General features: G+C 37.4%; 1 protein-coding gene across 2 annotated transcripts; it reads right to left on the bottom strand.

Moving 5' to 3' along the window:
• Positions 1-256: 256 nt before the first annotated feature.
• On the bottom strand, positions 257-19,490 carry mgrn1a (mahogunin, ring finger 1a). 2 transcript variants are annotated; one of them, XM_017705516.2, is made up of 17 exons: positions 19,060-19,490; positions 18,616-18,734; positions 18,432-18,520; positions 18,141-18,287; positions 17,307-17,424; positions 16,972-17,038; positions 16,829-16,872; positions 16,652-16,699; positions 15,988-16,056; positions 15,396-15,555; positions 14,155-14,267; positions 11,577-11,803; positions 10,998-11,112; positions 5,127-5,172; positions 4,511-4,621; positions 2,719-2,761; positions 257-2,561 (listed from the first exon to the last, which is right to left on the bottom strand). In XM_017705516.2, the coding sequence occupies exons 1-16, from the start codon at positions 19,145-19,147 to the stop codon at positions 2,724-2,726; spliced, it is 1,599 nt and encodes a 532-aa protein (XP_017561005.1). In that variant the 5' UTR covers positions 19,148-19,490; the 3' UTR covers positions 257-2,561; positions 2,719-2,723. The 2 variants fall into 2 exon arrangements, with proteins under 2 accessions (XP_017561005.1, XP_017561004.1); XM_017705515.2 differs by lacking the exon at positions 2,719-2,761.
• Positions 19,491-19,505: the final 15 nt, after the last annotated feature.

Here is a 19,505-nt window from a genome sequence, read left to right as displayed (position 1 = left end):
ATCTAGTTTCTATTTGAATCACATGCTCACAAAAATCATTAAAAAATCTTCAAATTTTTTTTATTTAATTGAATAGTACTTTGAAAATTATTTTGATGTGTAGTGGCACCACTCTTTGTGTATACAATTATGTCCGTTATGATTATCCATGTACCTGGATTTTTTGGAAGGGTAAAAAAAAAAAAAAAAAAAAAAAAAAAAAAAAAAACATACTAATCCTACATAACCTAATTGCCTAGAAGACAAAGACACAATGTAGTTGTTTACAGTGCTTTATGATAAAATGATTCTTCTACATACAAATATACAATACTTTTACAGGGGCCAGCAGCAGTGAATAACTAAAAAGCGACATATCAATCCAGGGTGGCTGTTGCACAGAGATCTAAATGTAATCTTTGACATATTGCATTTTGGATGTTCTTCTGCTCAAAAATCTCTTTAGGTCTGAGGCTAGACTTAATGTCTGCCATGAAAAAGACATTTATGTATGGCAAACCCATTTCAATTGACTATAATTAAAGCTTAACAGCTTCCCATGTTGCACATTTCAGAGACCAGAAGGGACAGCCATATGCTCTAAGGCACAAACAGATATACAGGTTCAGATACAAGCTCCACAATTAATATATCCAATGCATCACAGACTGAAATATTACTTAGTGTTCAATTGTCAATACAAAATAATAGAAAAGACTTAAGACCAAAAAGATGCTTACTTAAATAAATGAAATAAAAGGCACACAAGAAACTGACTGGACCACACAATTGCACTGTCACAGGTGTGTGTGTGTGCATATATATATTTAGAGAGAGAGAGAGAGAAGCAGCTGGAGCTTTACAGGTTCAGTAAGGGCAGTATATGTAAGGGACTGTCTTGTCATTTGTAAACATGGTGTGTGCGTTTCTTCTAACGTGTTATGATTTATGCTAAATCATAGCATGTGCATATAAAAACATACCCTTCTAAACTCCTTGGAAATGATAAGCAATGGGTCTAGTCTGGGACTAAACTGTAATGCAAGGGTGTCTCATCGTTGAATGTCATCATTGTTGACTAGTAGATTAAGAAGGTGTAGGTACTTAAGAAATGTAACCTTGTACTGATTACAAATTATCTGACTAAAAATCAGTTTAGTAATGCAGCTTAAAGATTTAAAAAGTAAAATCTGACCTAAATATTTTGAAGTATTTCTGTTTTAACAGCTTTGTTTGGCTTCACATCTTAACTGTTAAACAGGTTTTAAAAAGATTGATTCATGTGAAGATACAGTCCTAATTTCTCTCTTATGTCTACTTTCTTATAAAATGATGAACTATTAATGTCAGTTCAAGTGACATGACCGTTTTGCAGTTTACACTGTAAATTAGGAAACAATGGGCTGATTTATCAATATTGTTTTAAGCAAAAAGGTCCTTAAAATAGTAATCCACAAAAATGGTAATTGCAATCTGATTAGGTTTATTTTCAAAGGTATACTAATCTAATTACAAGTATTTGGTTAGTGTCAGAGAGTTTTCAGTTTAGACTAGGTCTATTTCAGATAGCTGGCCACAAATTGCATGATAGTTTTATGCACATCCTGGGCTACCAATTATTCGTTCACACCATCCAGTAATCAACCATGAAAAATTAGACTCATGCACACAACTAACTAAAGCCACCATCATGAACCTTCTTGCCTTTTAACCTAGTCCCAATCTAAATCAAATCTGTTCCTGCATTTTTCCATTACTTGTACGCAAATTGAACAAGTTCTGCAACTGATTCGATTAGAAACCCAGTGCAGACAAAAGTAAATTCTGCAATATCCAGCACCTGAGGACTATGAATCAAGTTTCCAAACTTAGTGATTTGTAGTTTGGAAGACACTTAAGTATTCACAAAGTATTCTGGCAGAAAGATTTTTGCACAGCCAAAGGCCAAAATTTGTAGACCCTGGTAGAAAAACAATAATTTGACCCTTTTGGTGGAGAAAATCTGATTTTTTTTTAAGTGTTCAACCTGTGGTGTTACATTTGATAACAAATGGTTTTCACAATGGTTTTCCCAATGTATTTAGCTCATTCCCTCCAACCACTGGTTAACAATGGTCACCTTACTCTAACCTGCTGGAACTAGTTTTTTGGTGGAAGAAATGTCTAATATTAAAAGCATATATTTATACGTTTGGTGCTTCTTTGCCTTACCTTTTCTTTACCTTGCATAAAACACTATAGACTGTATGTTATCACAAATAGCATTACAGCTGTGATTTACTGTGACCAAATCGCAGCCATGATGTTATAAATAATAACGCACTCCTTCTATTGCTTAACTGACAAACATTAGTGATTGTGGTATGTTGTTTCTGAGTGAGACACTTTTGACTGAAGGCAGAGGAGGCTTAGAGATAAACTGTAAGAGGAGAAAGAGTGCTAATGTAAACGGAGGAAAGCACATTGCTGCTATGGGCTGAGGCGCTCATCCTCCATGTGTAGACTGCTGGGGAGGCAGAGCAGAGGCTGGCTGGAGCTGCTGGTGCTCTGACTCTTCAGACTCTCAATGGATCCAGATGATCCTGAGCAGATAACCAGAGTGAGATGTAGGCAAAAAGAGGAACAACTTATCACATCTATTTTAAGCTGGTTAATATTCATTCACCTTCTGAAAATAGCCAAATACACCAGGGTCTTAAAAGGATAAATTAGCACAAGTGATCACTCATATACACGTACCATTGTCAACATTCCTCAACAGCAGTAGACCAGGACTCAGATGCTGAGCAAGTTGAGAGTAAAGCCAGGTCAGATTAAAAGAGGAAAGGTTAGGAAACAGCAGAATAGCAGCGCTCAAGCATCAGAGTGTGAAAGTAAGTCAAAAGCATCTTCAGCCAAACATCTTAAAATGGTAGTTCTACATAATTTAAAATTTACACAATTTTCCTTTAATTTTCTAATGAATTATTACAGCACTGTTCTTAGATCTTAATTTAATTTAATTCCCTTCTTTTTCTTCATTCCTTCTATCACTCAAAGAGGATATTTAATCCAGCAATCAGATTTTTCCCTAAGCCATTATGGACTACCTGAACAGCATTAGGAACTAATATTTTTAGTCATTCAGTGTTTAGTATGTTCTTTTCTTGCAGATTCTTTCATTTCCTATCTTTTACCTAATCAACACAAAGTATGTCTTTGTACAAGCAGTTTTTACAAGCTTGGCCTGCAAGTCATTCCTGACTAATGTCTGGATACTTTTCCATTTATTTAAATAGTATTGTACACAATGTTTTGTTAATTAGAATCTAGAATAAGACTTGTTGAAAATTACATTATGCATAATACTGCCAACAATTTTGGAAAGTCGTGTGGTTGTGCAGCTCCTGGATATTTTGTTAGGCATTTGTTTCGGTAGTTTCATGTATGGAAACAAATCTATAAAAACTGTTTTCGTGATGTCACAACAAGAAATGTGTTTACATCAGTGGTGTTCAATCTTATCTGCAGAGAGATGGTTGCATTCCAAACGAGCAGAAGGACACCTTACACTTGTTCAATCAGTTGGTCAGCTCCTGCTTTTTTGGAATGACAACCCGCAGTCACACTGGCCCTTTATGGATAAGACTGGACACCCCTAGTTTACAAAAATCTGCCTATTAAGCAGTTCAGCTCTGTTCATCAGAAGTGTTTCAGTGTGGGCTGCTTTTTGAATGAGACAAAATACAGGACAGCCAATCAGAATTGAGGTCATTTATACACACAAGATGTAAAAGCACAATAACTTGTTTAACTCTAAGTGATAGAGGTTGGAAAACAACCATGCAAATTAAATTTTGGCTGTTTTTGCATATTAAGTGGGGAACAGATTATATCCAAAAAAAAAAAAAAAACGTAGGACACAGGAACTTTATCAACTTAACAGAGTTTGATGCAATTGTGTAATGATTTAGAAACACAGCCAGGGTACATAATTTTCCATTACTTTTTAGCTACATTAGCCTCATGTTCAGGGCTCAAGATCAAAACTAAAGATGGAAATTTTGAATACCAAACGTCTTGGCTGATTAACTACATTTGGGGGAAAGTGTGTATATTTGTTATTTTGCTGAACCATTGTTACAAGCAGCATTGTTACAATACAGTGAGGAGAAAAGAGAAAATCTAAAGCAAGTGCATGTTAGAGACCACTGGCACAATAAGCAATTGTCTTTATCTCCCATAAACTGTGAAATAAACATGAAATAAATAATGGCACTGGAGAGAAGACTGTGCGCTGCAAAGCAAATACTGAATTGCCCAGCTCCTTGCTCTGCAGGCTGACAATCTGCAGCATGACCACCATAAGTATGCTGACAAAATAAAGGCATTGTAAGACAAGTCTGTGGGTTATAAAGCGGTGCTGGACTGTAGTGTGGAGAATGGCACTATTAGGTGCTGAAGGTGTCTGTCTGTGAAGAGTATCAGAGCATGCACTGCAGGGACAATATGTGGAGTGTCAGAGTGTTATGATGAAGGAGTGTAAACTCACCAGGCAGGGCCAGGTCAGCTGAGGGGTCACTCTCAGTGCGGCTCAAGCTGCTGCGGGCGCTGTGACAGTCCTGCAAGATCTCACTCACAGACACACCCAGAGTCCTGCTCTCTGAACCCACACACACACAATAAGTATAATAAGAATTATACACCAGACTTTAACCAGACATGTTTTGTATCCAAAGTTTTTTAAAGCTCTTCTAGTTAACAAGAATAGGAAGCTTATATCCACCACTTAGCAAATGTATGCTTAAATCATGTTACACTTGCTCCAGACCGTGCTGAACTGTTAAATAATCTCAAACAGACTTGCTTATATGGTTTCTGACCATGCATGACATAGTTATTTAAGGAAATTATCAAAAGCATGTTGTATAGCAATATAAAATTTTGAAGCCTGAATTTTGTTTGTACTTTTGTCCATTTTATAGATAGCAGCATATCATGCAGTGTCAAAAATTTCGTTTTTTAAAAAGTTTGATTTTTAGCTCATCCATCATCTTAAGAATCTTGCATGTCTTATTTGTTGTTAATACACATTTCCTTTGGGACTCAGAAGAACAGCCTTAGACAATGGACTGGAAGAACATACTTCTCCTTCCTTACAGACTTACCTGTGTTAGGAGAGGCAGGTTCAGAGATCTCCCCATCTATTGTTCCCTGCGGAGGTGGGGGAGAATGAAACAGCTTTAGAGTACAAAGCAGCTGTGACAGTAATGTGATGTTACCAGTGTGTTTCCTGATTCCATTGAATTAACAGTTTTAAACAGAGTACCACTCTAACAAAAAAAAAAAAAAAAAAAACACGGTGACATAGAAAACACAATGAGCCTTCATCTATGAACTATTCTATAACACCACTACAGTACAGCCAGTTGAGTTAAGCTTTAACACACCCACAACACTACTTACATATACGCTAGGTACATACTTTGCAAAAATGAATAATCTGAGGATGATATACAACCCCCCAAAAAAGTGGGATGCTGTGCAAAGTGAAAATAAAAACATAATGCAAGGATGTAAAAGTCATTTAAACTTGATATTTATAAGAAAAACATGCTGAAACAGAAATGCTAATTGTTTTTTGATAAATATATGCCCATTTTCATTTGATGCCAGCATTTTTCAAAAAGGGAGAGGGACATGTTTACCACTTTGTTGCATCACCTCTTCTTTTAACAACACTCTGTAAGTGCTTGGGAACTGAGGAGACCAATTTAACAGTGAAATGTTTTGCTACATGTTTTCTTCCATGATATGGGATTTCAGCTGCTCAACAGTTTGAGGTCTCCTTTGATGTACATTTTATTTCATGCAGCAGTTTCCAGTGGGTGACAGGTCTGGACTGCAGGCAGGCCAGTTTAGCACCTGAACCCTTTACCTAAGGAGTCATGGGGATTTATGTGGATGACAGAATATGTTGCCAAACCTGTATAAATCTCTTCAGCATTATTGGTGCCTTCACACCCATGTCACCCATGTACACTAATGCACCATCATACCAACACGGATGCTAGCCTCTGAACTATGTGTTGAGAACAAGCCAAATGGTCTTTAGTCCAAGGGATGCAGTGTCCAAGATTTTTAAAAATAACTTCCAATTTTGATTCGTCAGACCACAGGACACTTTTCCACTTTGCTTCAGTCCACCTTAAATGAGCTGGGGCCGAAAAAAGTTGGCAGTGTTTCTGGATCCTGCGCAAATGTGGTTTCTTCTTTTCAAGGCATTTGTAAATTTGTGGATGTAGCGGAAAACTATTTTCACAAACAATGGTTTTCAGATGTTTTCTGAGCCCATGCGCTGATTTCTACTATATAAGTGTGTTTTTAACAGAGGTGGACGAAGTACACAAATCATGTACTTGAGTTAAAGTAGAGATACCCAAGGTAAAACATTACTCCAATAAAACTAGAAGTCCTTACTCTAGACCTCAACCTGAGTAAAAGTACAAAAGTGTTTGCCTTCAAATATACTTAAATAAAAGTACTAAGTACTAAAAGTACTTTTCACTAAAGTGAAAGTAAAAGTACTAAAAGATTATGACTCTAATGTCCTATTATCATTTTTGTAACAAGACTCACTTCATGAACTCATTTTAAGTGAAAATACTCCAGTGTCTCTCTTGGTAAACCAGTCTTTTAATAGAACGTCATTAATTGGTGACGCTGACGTCTATTAAAATGATCATAAGCACAAAACACTGAAGGCAAACAGTTTCCATCAGGTAGAACCGAGTGGCTCTGAAATCTCTTTTTACAAACAAGCAAAGTTTCAGTTTAAGATTACTTTGTAAATTAGTTACAAGCTGAAATAAAAACTTGCTTTAAAACACAGGTCCACAAATACACTTTCCATTACTATCTGTAGGTCTCTGTTCATAAATATAAACTAACCAAAACTAATTTACTATAAAATGAAAGTGTTTGTAGGAATTCAGAAAAAAAAGAAACATGCCAGTCACAACTGCATTTGTGTACATATTTCTATATTGTGTTCTATTTACACAAAGTTAGGTTAGTTCCATCCTTTAGGTAGACGTATGTGCTCCCAATTTTTTACGCTACTGCACTGACGTTTAACCATGTGCTTGCACTGGGTTGGTATGACCAACAGGCCAAAACAAGCTCAGAACAAAGTGACCCTGACTGGGGTTCTTGCTTTGCACTTCTCTTGTTTTGACATGTTACGTTTTTTTACAGACAAAAACCAAAGGAAACGACAGATTTCTCAAAATGTAGTGGAGTAAAGATAAATTAAGATATTTGACTTTGAAATGTAGTGGAGTGAAAGTAAAAAGTCGCCCAAAATGGAAATACTTAAGTAAAGTACAGATACACAAAAAAACGACTTAAGTACAGTAACGAATTACATTTACTTAGTTACTGTCCACCACTGGTTTTTAATGCTGTACCACCAGAGGGCCCAAAGATCACGGCCAGCCAGTACTGTTTTTTTGGCCTTGTCGCTTTGCAAACTGAGATTTCTCTGGATTCTCTTAGTCTTCTAATGATTTTACACACCACAAATGATTAAAAAACTCAAGTTCTTTGCTATTGTATATTGAGAAATGTTATTCTTGCATTGTTTCACTATGTACCCAGGTGGTCTTGATGGTTGCCATTAGACGCCATTAAGAAATTATCAAATGTATGTGGAATCAGTCCCAAAACACTTGATTAAATGATTAGAATCCTTTACACTGTGATATCAACCCATCAGGAAAACACAGAAAACCATTAGCAACTACTGAAACATTTTTAATAGGTTCTATGATCATTTTTATCAGGAAGGTACATTAAATGTAACTCTCGAGCCGTGTTATGGAGGATTGGATTAAGTGATATGGCTAAGCAGCAGCCGCCAAAAGTTACCATTGTGGCAGAGTGGGCAGTGACGTCACTGGGGCTGAGAGTCCATGTCTGTAGCCAGACTCTATTGCTTTTTATACCCAATCACGTTACTGACCTGTTATCAATTAAGCATCAGTTTTTTTTTGGTTCTGTTTTTGTTCTGTTTTTATTTCCCAAAACTTTATCCATTTTTATTGCTCTGTTCCAACTTTTTTTAATATGGGTTGCTGGTTTCAACTTCAAAATGGGCATATATTTTTCAAATAACAATAAATATGTTCAGTTTCAACATTTTATATATTGTCTTTGAACTATTTCCAATTTTATATATAGGCTTTAAATGATTTGCACATCATGTTTTATTTACATTCTGGTCAGCAAACAGGGTTGTACACTTAATTAAATAATCATAATAATATTAAGAATACACTCGACGTCCTTAGGCTATTTTCAAATATAAAAATAAAAAAAAGTGGTGTATTGTTTTTATTGTCTCTATTCCACTACAGTGTACTACATTGTATCATCATTTTTATCAGGTACACTTCATCTGTTTTTCTGTATAATTTGTTAGCCCCTTTTACCCTTTTTTGCAATGGTCAGGACCCCCACAGAACCACCACAGAGCAGGGTTATTGAGGTGGTGGATCATTCTCAGCACTGTTGTGACAGTGTGTTTTGCACTGGTACAAGCGTAATTATAGAACTGTGTCCCTTTGTGCTAAGTGGAGCTGATAGAACAAGATACAAGGTAGACGTATTTAATGAATTGGCCAGTGTATTCATGTATTTGCTATATTTTATCATTCTGAATTATATCAACATAAACAAGCTGAATTGAACTGTAGGAAAATTTTAAATTTCATGACGCACTAAATTGTTTCTTAAAGCATCATAGCCAAAACAAATCAAACCACTGAGGTGAAATTTATATACTAGCATTGTGCTGCCAAAACTCATTTGCTGTAGAAAAAAGGACATATACAGTGGGGCAAAAAAGTATTTAGCCAGCCACTGATTGTGCAAGTTCTCCTACTTAGAAAGATGAGAGAGGTCTGTAATTTTCATCATAGGTACACTTCAACTATGAGAGACAATACGAGAAAAAAAAAATCCAGGGAATCACATTGTAGGATTTTTAAAGAATTTATTTGTAAATTATGGTGGGAAATAATTATTTGGTCAATAACAAAAGTTCAACTCAATACTTTGTAACATAACCATTGTTGGCAATGACAGAGGTCAAACGTTTCTTTCAGTCTTCACCAGGTTTGCACACACTGTAGTTGGTATTTTGGCCCATTCCTCCTGCAGATCTCCTCTAGAACAGTGATGTTTTGGGGCTGTCGCTGGGCAACACGGACTTTCAACTCCCTCCACAAATTTTCTATGGGGTTGAGGACTGGAGACTGTCTAGGCCACTCCAGGACCTTGAAATTCTTTTTACGGAGCCACTCCTTTGTTGCCCGAGGGGTGTGTTTGGAATCATTGTCATGCTGGAAGACCCAGCCACGTTCCATCTTCAATGCTCTCACTGATGGAAGGAGGTTTTGGCTTAAAATCTCACGATACATGGCCCCGTTCATTCTTCCCTTAACACAGATCGGTCGTCTTGTCCCTTTTGCAGAAAAACAGCTCCAAAGCATGATGTTTCCACCGCCATGCTTCACAGTAGGTATGGTGTTCTTGGGACACAACTTAGCATTCTTCTTCCTCCAAAAACGACGAGTTGAGTTTTTACCAAAAAGTTTTATTTTGATTTCATCTGACCACATGATATTCTTCCAATCCTGTTCTGTATCATCCATATCCTCTCTGGCAAACTTCAGACAGGTCTGGACATGTACTGTCTTAAACAGGGGGACACACCTGGCACTGCAGGATTTGAGTCCCTCTCGGCATAGTGTGTTACTGAGGGTAGCCTTTGTTACTTTGTCCCAGCTCTCTGCAGGTCATTCATTAGGTCCCTCTGTGTAGTTCTGGGATTTTTGTTCACCGTTCTCATGATCATTTTGACCCCACGGGATGAGATCTTGTGTGGACCCCAGATCAAGGGAGATTATGAATGGTCTTGTATGTCTTCCATTTTCTTACAATTGCTCCCACAGTTGATTTATTCACACCAACCTGCTTGCCTATTGTAGGTTCACTCTTCCCAGCCTGGTGCAGGTCTACAATTTTCTTCCTGGTGTCCTTCAACAGCTCTTTGGTCTTGGACATGGTTAAGTTTGGAGTGTGACTGTTTGAGGCTGTGGACAGGTGTCTTTTATACAGATAACGAGGTCAAACAGGTGCCATTAATACAGGTAACGAGTGGAGGACAGAAGAGCTTCTTAAAGAAGACGTTACATGTCTGTGAGAGCCAGAAATCTTGCTTGCTTGTGGGTGACCAAGTAATTATATTCCACCATAATTTACAAATAAATTCTTTAAAAATCCTACAATGTGATTTCCTGGATTTTTTTCCTCATATTGTCTCTCATAGTTGAAGTGTACCTATGATGAAAATTACAGACCTCTCTCATCTTTCTAAGTAGAAGAAGTTGCACAATCAGTGGCTGACTAAATACTTTTCCACCCCACTGTACATATACAAGTTTTCTTTGTTTTTAATTAAATAGGTCCTTCTACTTTCTAAAATTCAAGGAAGGTTCTGGGCACTTTCATTTTTACCCCTTTGAGTTCCACTGATTGAGGACTCTCTGGAATTTTGCAGTTTTTCATATAATGGGGGAAACAGGAAGTAGCCAGGCTCCTCATAAACTGGTTGTGTGGCTGGCTTCACAGGACTAGGACAAAGCTGGCTAGCCTCACCCTTCCAGTACTGGTGGTATCGTGTGATTGGGGCTGTCCTAACTACTGGGTGGAATTGGATAGGACTAAATTGGAAGAAAAATCCCCCAAAAAAGTATTCCCAAGCCCTATGAGGGGATAACCATCACATAAATATGCCGTTTTTTAATGCAGTGTTGTCTGAGAGGTCAAAAGTCACAGGAATTTATTTGTGGTTTTTGGCCTTGCCAAGGTAGATTTGCAACTGTTTTTATTTACATTTTACTTACTGTCCCAACTTATTTGGAATTGAGGTCATAAATAAAGTGCGTCAGAGACGTGTGAAGGTGCAGGCGGACCTCAGTAGGTGCTGGGCTATAGGGCAGCACAGTGCGAGGCTGGGCATCAGAAAGTTCAGACAGTCTCTCTTCATCCTCCTCTTCCTGGATGGGAGACGATGGAGACCGTATGGACCTGTAGAATACGCAACACGCAGCAAGATCACCTAAGCAAAAAGGTCATCATTGTACATGGGACAAAAAGAAAACTGTAAAATTCAATGTTAAAACGTATTACAGGCCTGGGCAATATAGTCAAAAATTCATTTTGAATAATTACCAATAATTATTTTCGGAATAGTTCTATGAATGCTGTTGAAAACAAAAAGCTCATGCAAGTTTATGAACCAAAATTCTTTACCGTCAAGACAGAACATAAACATAAATAAAACACAAATAAAAATAAGCGCTAACAACACTAACATAAACAAAAACTGTTAACACTCTTAACTGTTCCACTGGTTTGTGTTGAGAATAAACTATTAAGACTATTCCTTCCTCATCTGGAAAGTAAATGGTGCATACTGGCACCTAGCATACCAATGTAGCAATTGTTAGTTAAACATATTGCTATATTTTATATGTTTTAGATGCTCTTACCCATCTGGTGATTTGCTCCCTTTGCCTTTCAGCGCTGCAGGGTCTGGACTGTGCTCAAGCATGCTCTGCTGTCGTCTGCTCAGGTTCAATGGGTCACCCACCTCACCTGTAAACTGGATCTCCTCGTAGAGAGGGGCTGAAGGTATGGCAGGAGGCAAAGCCTGCACCCCGTTTAGTGCCTCCAGCAGGGACACTGGCTCATACCCTGGAGGGACATTCTCGGAGTTCTAGAGAAGAGATGAGCCAACATGAGCCAAAGCAAAACACTGTTCAGAGTCAGATTTCAAACACAATTCCAGAAAGCACAATCAATTCTGTTTTTTTATGCATTAGGGACATGGCTACAGAGCAGAGAGGGCAAACTGATTTGTTTAAAAAACAAAGGCTTGTTGTGGTGAGGAAGAAAGCGTCTGTGTTAGGGGTGTAAACCTAACACTTCATGTCAATTCAACTAAGATTCTTTCAATTAGGTCTGTGCTGGTAATAGAATCCTCTCATTCAGATAGCAGTGTGGAAATTAACATTGGTAGAAAGTTTTACCCATAAAAACAGAAAGCAATGATTTGCAAATCTCTCAGACCTATATTTTATTCACAATAGAGCATAGAACATATATCAGATATTAAGAGTGAGACATTTAACCATTTCATGAAAAACAATAACTCATTTGCACTAACTTGATGATAGCAATGCATCTCAAAAAAAGTTGGCACATGGCCATGTCTACCATTGTGTAGCAACCCCTTTTCTTTTAACAACAGTCTGTAAATGCCTGGGAAGTGAGGACTCCAATTGCTGGAGTTTTGAGAGAGGAATGTTGTCTCATTCTTGTCTGATGTAGGATTCTAGCTGCATAACAGTCCTGGGTCTTCTTTGCCAGATTTTTCATTTCATGATGTGCCAAATGTTTTCTATTGGTGAAAGGTCTGGACCTTCCAAATGTGTAAGCTGCCCATGCCACTGACACTAATACAACCCCATAACATGAGAGGCCTTCGAACACTGATAAAAAACCTCCTCTTGAGCCCACAAGACACAGTGTCTGTTTCCAAAAAGAATTCAAAATTTTGATTAATCTGACCACAGAACATTTTTCCATTTAGCCTCAGTCCATTTTAAATGAGCTCTGGCCCACAGAAGAAGGAAGCATTTCTGGAGAGTGTTGACAAACAGCTTGTTCTCTGCATGATACAGCTTTAACTTGCATTTGTCGATTGTACAGCAAACTGTGTTCACAAACAATGATTTTTGGAAGTGTTCCTGAGCCCATGCCATGATTTCCAGTACAGAATCATGCCTGTTTTTAATGCATTGTTGCTTGAGGGCCAAAAGATCACAAGCAGCCAATACAGAGTGTTGTCCTTGTCCCTTGCGTACAAGGATTTCTCCAGATTCTATGAATCTCAATGATATTATGTACTGTAGATGATGAGATATAAGTTTTTGCAATTTACACTGAGGAACATTTTTCTGAAATTGTTCAACAGTTTTTCACAGATTGGTGAACCTCTGCTCATCTTTGCTTCTAAGAGTCTGCCTCTAAAATGCTCTTTTTATACCCAGTCATGCGAGTTAGTTGCAAATTTCTCCTCCAGCAGTTTTTTTTCCATTAGTACAACTTACTTTTCCAGCCTTTCATTGCCTGTGTCCCAAGTTTTTTTTTACATGCATTGCTGCCATCAAGTTCTAAATGAGTTCATGTTTTTTATGAAATGGTAAAATGTCTCACTTTCAACATCTGTGTTCTATGTTCCAATGTGACTAAAATATGGGTCTATGAGATTCGCAAATCAGCGCATTGTGGGTTTTTTTTTTTTTTGGGGGGGGGGGGGTTAGGTCATACCCAACTCCACCCACTATTTAGGACTAGTTAGTATACCACCAGTGCTAGGAGGGCGAGACCTGTGAGGCCAGCCACCGCGTCTTTTTAAACGGCCACTCACACAACATCACTGGACAGCCAAATATGCTCAAAGGGAAGCGCCAACCGCCAGTTCTGTGACATCAGCTAACAGGTGTCTGCATTGACTAGCATCACACTGAGTGATGGGGGAGAGGCAGGGCTATCCTACCCACCCAGAGAGCAAGGCCAATTGTGCTCTCTTAGACTCTCACCCACGGATGGCTGTAGCATCACCAGAGATCGAACTTGCGATCTCCTGACGATAGGGCCAATGCTTAGGCAGTTGCTCCACTTGACAGCCCCATTGCATTCTGTTTATTTACATTTACTCACATTTTACACAGCGTCCGAACTTTTAAAGAATTGGGGTTGTATGTTATCTTTAATTTGGCCACAAGACAATAATTAATCTAGTAATAATGAACAGAATTACAAATATCTGAAGCTGTTTACGGTAACTTAGCTCAATGTCTTTTTCTCTGAACTCTGGCAACTCAGCTAACTGCCACATAGGCCTAGATTCAATGCATTTTTACATTTGAAAATAGATGAGATTTTTATTTTGGTTAAAAAAAATAGTGCATAATTTATTGAATATTATTAGAATAAGGTAATTCGTAAATGCATTTTTACACCCCTGATGTGTGTGAATATGTGCATGTGTATGTTATATACTGTATTCTCCGTGTGGTCTGAGCTCTGAGAGAGCACTGGACTGAAGGAGACAGAAGAGAGCATGCTAGCTGGTTTCTTCCTCACTGCACGGATCTGGAGCAGTGCACGAAAGGCTGGTGACAAAGAGAAAGACCATTTAAGGGGGAAAAAAGTGCTAATCAGAGCACTACAAATAAAGCAAACACAGGTGCTGCATCTCTATAAGCAGCCACTTCCCAAATATTGCCAGCTTCTTCTTTTTTTTTTAGCAGAAAAGGAGTAAACGTTTCCAGAGCTGTTCTAATTGCAAAAGGGAAGACTTTTTTCCTCACTAGGTACTGTTAATCAAAACTGTAATTGTTGCCTTGTTAACCAACCAATTCTACAAATTGTTACAGGAATGATGTACAGGATTGCAAAACGTGATATAAACCAGAAATCTCATGTTCACAGAGGTTAGAGGTTAGCCAAAATAAGAAAAATTACACTCTGTCCTTTGAATGACATTTAAAAAAGGTCTCTGTTCTCTGTTGTCATTACTATAATATTCTTTGTCTCCCACTAAACAGTGATTTAAGCAAGTATAGAACATGGTGACTTTGAAATTATTCTATTCAATGCTGACAAGTGACCATAAATATAAAACAGTAACAGGCTTCTTTATACACATTTACAAAAACAGTTATAAACATAAACCAACACTTCTGAAGTAATCATTAACTAATGCAATAACCAAGTTTTAGTTGTCATTTTCAGTGTACTTAAAATGAATGAATAACTAATCACTTTGTTGTGTAAAAAACTATTGTGAAAATTCATTCACTTTTCCGTTCTATTTGATAAAGAGATGTTTTGAACTGAGAGAATGCGTTGTTACAGTGAGGTGATATTAACAGTTTTCCAGGCTACAAAGACATGAAATGATTTGAGGATTAAAAGAAATCGAGGGCCTAAATCTTTTCAAGCCACATGCAGCGACACTGCACCAAAGATTATTCTACTCTTTCCAGCAGATGTCACTGTTTTCAAAAGGTACCACACATATCTTCTGCAGCTATTGCATGTCTACTTACAGCCTCATCAGATTAATACAAAGAAGAAAAATTAAGCAAAATGGAGAGAAAAATGAACATGCATCCTTTCAGCACTCTGCCAAGGCTCTGCCTATTATTATTGTTATTCTCCAAAACATTACAAGATCCATTATAATAACAATGGCCAAATACAAGGACAATTTATGCACTGATTAATGAGACACTTACGCAGTCGGCAGATGGGGCAGTTGTTGGCCTGGTAACGCAGGGTGTCCGCACATGCATTGCAGAGGCATAGGTGCCTGCAGGGGAGTATAAGTGTATCACGAAGGTCTGACAGACACACCACACACTCACTGCTGTTGTCACTGTTCTCATCCTCTGGAGACTGATGGAAGAAAGAAAACACACCATATAGCAAAAAAGAATATGGAGTATGGTTGTCATAATATCAGAATTTTGACTTTGATACTGATAAGTATCATTAGCATTAGCATTTGTAGCATTACAAAGCTCGATATCTAAATAACAGTCTAGCAAAAACTATTGTCACTACCTGAAAACCCAATGGATAATGATGATTATCAAATTCAATCCTTTTTTTTGACATGTAAAATAAATCAAATAAGTAAACAAAGAAAAGAAATTAGAGTATTCAATTAACAACTGCATTGAACTTTCAATACATCATGCAGCACTCTTGGGGAGACAAACATGTCAGCAGGAACACTCAGTAGTAGTGACTTGCAGGGACAGCACAAGGCCTAATCATTTTATGATGTGCCTACATGAAATGTTTTATAACAGTGTTTGGATTTACCTTTGTCTTTTGATTGTTCTTATTCTCAATACCATAAATCTCCTGAAGAAGGTAGCTCACACGATCAACCTGTATGACAGCATTAATACAAGATTAGTTTTTTTTTTATACTTCACAGGAGCCATCTGAAGCTAACACTTTAGAAGTAATAATTAACTAAGACAGTAAGCACTCTTTTAGCATTTTTATAAGGTTAGCTTATACACATTTAAACCAGAAGTGGGCAGTAAAGAGCTACAGCCACTCAGCTGCTGTTTACCCTGAAGTGCTTTTGCTGACGATACTTCTTGTACGCAATGCATCCAGTTCACTCGCACTTACATAACGTCAAGTCCCTCTATATATAGCTTCTGATATCAGCTATCCCATTCTATTTTACAATAAATTCTACTCAAAAATACTTCCCCTTTCTCCTCAAATACAGTAGTCAATACTGATGAAGTTTCATTACATTACTTGCTTTAATTATTGTCTCTTTGTAGATGAGCAAGAGTGATGAACAACAAAATTAGAAGGAAATAAAGAATTACATCTTTGTTAAGATTACAGACATGCCAATAGACGTCATGTGACTTACTAATTCTAAATATAAACATTTAGAAAAATCAGTCATGACTGTGACCATATATACTCTGTCCCATGCATAAATCCCAAATACACTTACTATTTGCTTCTGCTTTAAGGGCTTCACTGAAAAACTGCCATCAACATGCTGTGGGGGAAAAAAGAAAAAAAATTCCATGGTCGAATCATACCATGACAGTAGACCCACTTACACTCGGTAATACAATTTAACATTCACAGGTAATCAAAAAAATATTTAGAATATAACATTACATACCTTTTCAAAGGCTGCTAAAAGTATGTGAGCATGTCCTATGACATCTGCAGCAGTAAAGAATACAGTTCCTATGAATCAGTGCAACTTGACACAACATTTTCACAGAGAGAATAATTCTCTAAAGGTTAACTTGTAAGGCCTACCATCTCCCTCATCAACGACTGCCTGAATCACCAGAGGGAATACACCTCTGTCCAGATCAAAGTTCAGCTAGGCAAAAACACAAAGAGCACTTTCAAACTGTAATTTTAAACTGTCAAAAGCCCCCCATCCAAAAGCACTATTGTTACTGTTAACACGCCTATAGGTATTTCATTTCAATTTCCCGCATGAAGTGTAAATACAGTCAGTGTTGTTTCATTCATCATTTTATTTCACAGAAATAATCCTCACACAGCTTTTTTGAAAAAAAAAAAAAAGACTGAAAATTGCACAGCTATTAGTAAAGTTGACATGGTTCATCATTTGTGATTCTCACCTCCTCTGGCTTCCACTTAGTGAAATCAATCTTGAAGGACGGCAGAGAAAACTGCTGATTTATCTCTCTCTTATAATGAACCGTTTCAGAGACCAGAGCTGGTGTCTTAGGAGTATACCTTCAAACGTGAACATTAGCATGATCATCATTAAGTAGTTTTTGAAAATACCCAGTCAAAATAATTACACAGTTCACATCTATTCTACATTCAAATGAATTGTGCATGTCTCAGTGAGTAACCAGCTGTCAATAGATCACAAACTTAAACTTTAAAGCTAAGGAGAGCCCCTTATACTTTTTGTTTTATCTAAAAGCCCAGTACTATTTGTGCTGTTGTTTCTGTGGCATCAAAGAAACTACTAAGGGATCTGTTGTCTAGCTAAGGCAGTGTTGTATTTCCTTGAACTCAGGTAACAGAAACAAGACAGAGCTATTTAGCTCATCAAGCATGTGATCCACATGCTTCCTCTGACCTGTAACATTTCCACAAAACTGACAAAACCCACTGGAGCATTTGCAGCATAATCTATCCTAAAGCTAGGACTTTATTCCTAGAACTGTCCAAGTCAAAGTTTTGCTTTATTTTTGTATGAAGTTGTGAACTAAAAAAAGTAATGCATTATATGTATTTGATTCAAATGTGTACACCATTTCCACATGAAAAAATACAGCACGTTAACATGACTAAAGCAAAAAATAAGTAACCTAAAGACAAATCTATCTGGATGCAAAATATCTTATTCATGTGGAAATAATGTACATATTTGAATCAAGTAAATTAAATTATTTAGATTTTTCAGTGTATAGTGTGTACCATTTACTACAGATACTTACACTGCCATTCCGTTAGAAAACTCCTCAAAAGCTTGACAATATAGTGTTATGGCAACTCTCGCATCAGTATCAAAACAGAACTCCACACCATATAAAACTCTGGGATTTTCAGTTTCCTCAGTCATGCCCTCAGCATCATCTTTGTACCTGACAACGAAAGGCAAAGTTTATGTCCAAATCCTTAAGTTTGTTATTCAGTAACTACATGGAAAACAAGACAAAATAATGGAGTTATTTAAGCAAGTATGACAGAATGAAATATCTGGCCTCAAGCTTGAGAAACAAGACTACCTGACAAGCCGTAAAGAGTCTTTCCTGATGTTCACCAGGCTCCTCAGGGTCTTCACAGGCTCGTGAGGCGCAGGGGTCACATAGGGAAACTAGGAAAAGAAGTACATGTATCCATTAAGGATCCATGATGACTCAGTTTTGAGCTATACTCAGATGTAACTTTAGAAGATTCTGTTTTGCTTACTTGAACAGGTCTGTTGCCTAGAAAGTTCAAATCCATATTTTCTCCAAACAAATATCCCTCAGGATGTGGGGTGTCAAATTTCTCCCCTCCCATGAAAAAATGACTGGTGAAGTAATTTCCTGAAATGATAATGATGAATGTGAGTTCATAACATGAGACAAAGAAACACCTGTGGATAATGAAAGTTGCATGACTGGACTGATTTATGTAACATTCACTAGGTTCGCTATTTGCCATCAGTTACAACCATAAGCAAGCTACTGAAATTGGGAGGAGAGGTATGCTATATTTTGGTATGGTCATAAATATCAGGATGGAAATAATTCATAGTTCATGTTTATTAATAATCTAAGTTATTACAGATGGACAGCCATAGTAAACATTTAGGCATTGTCATTAAGTATTTTGCTATGTTTTTCCCAAAGGTTATCGTACACGTCTTACCTGATTTGGGAGGATATCTGTAAGCTGAATTAGCTTGAATATCGATGTCTTCAACTCCAGCAATTCTTCGACTAAGTATTGAACCCATCTTTAGATATGACCTCACTCCTGAAAATATGAGAACCAAAGAAGAAAGACAATCCTGGCAAGCTGCTGGGTTTATTTTGCTAGTTTTGCTTCATCCGTTACAGATGCATTCGCATTCCCATTTTGTCTGCCAAATATGTAAGGTTCAACGGCACTTTTGCGTCAGAACGATCCTTCAAAGCATTAAAACGACTAAATATACAGTGCAGATCGTACACTAACGCCTTCAGACGTTAGATAAACGACTGGCTTTAAAAATAAAGTCTAAAAAAGACCAAAAACAATACTATAACCCTACACCACTGACTCCCCTCTGTGGCAACAACAGCAGCTACACCGCGAGATGCGTGATTTCATGG

The sequence above is a fragment of the Pygocentrus nattereri genome, chromosome 13 (genome assembly GCF_015220715.1).
Source record: "Pygocentrus nattereri isolate fPygNat1 chromosome 13, fPygNat1.pri, whole genome shotgun sequence".
NCBI classification, from domain to species: Eukaryota; Metazoa; Chordata; class Actinopteri; order Characiformes; family Serrasalmidae; genus Pygocentrus; species Pygocentrus nattereri.
The sequence above is the reverse complement of the archived record's forward strand: the minus strand, read 5'-3'. Positions and strand labels throughout refer to the sequence as shown.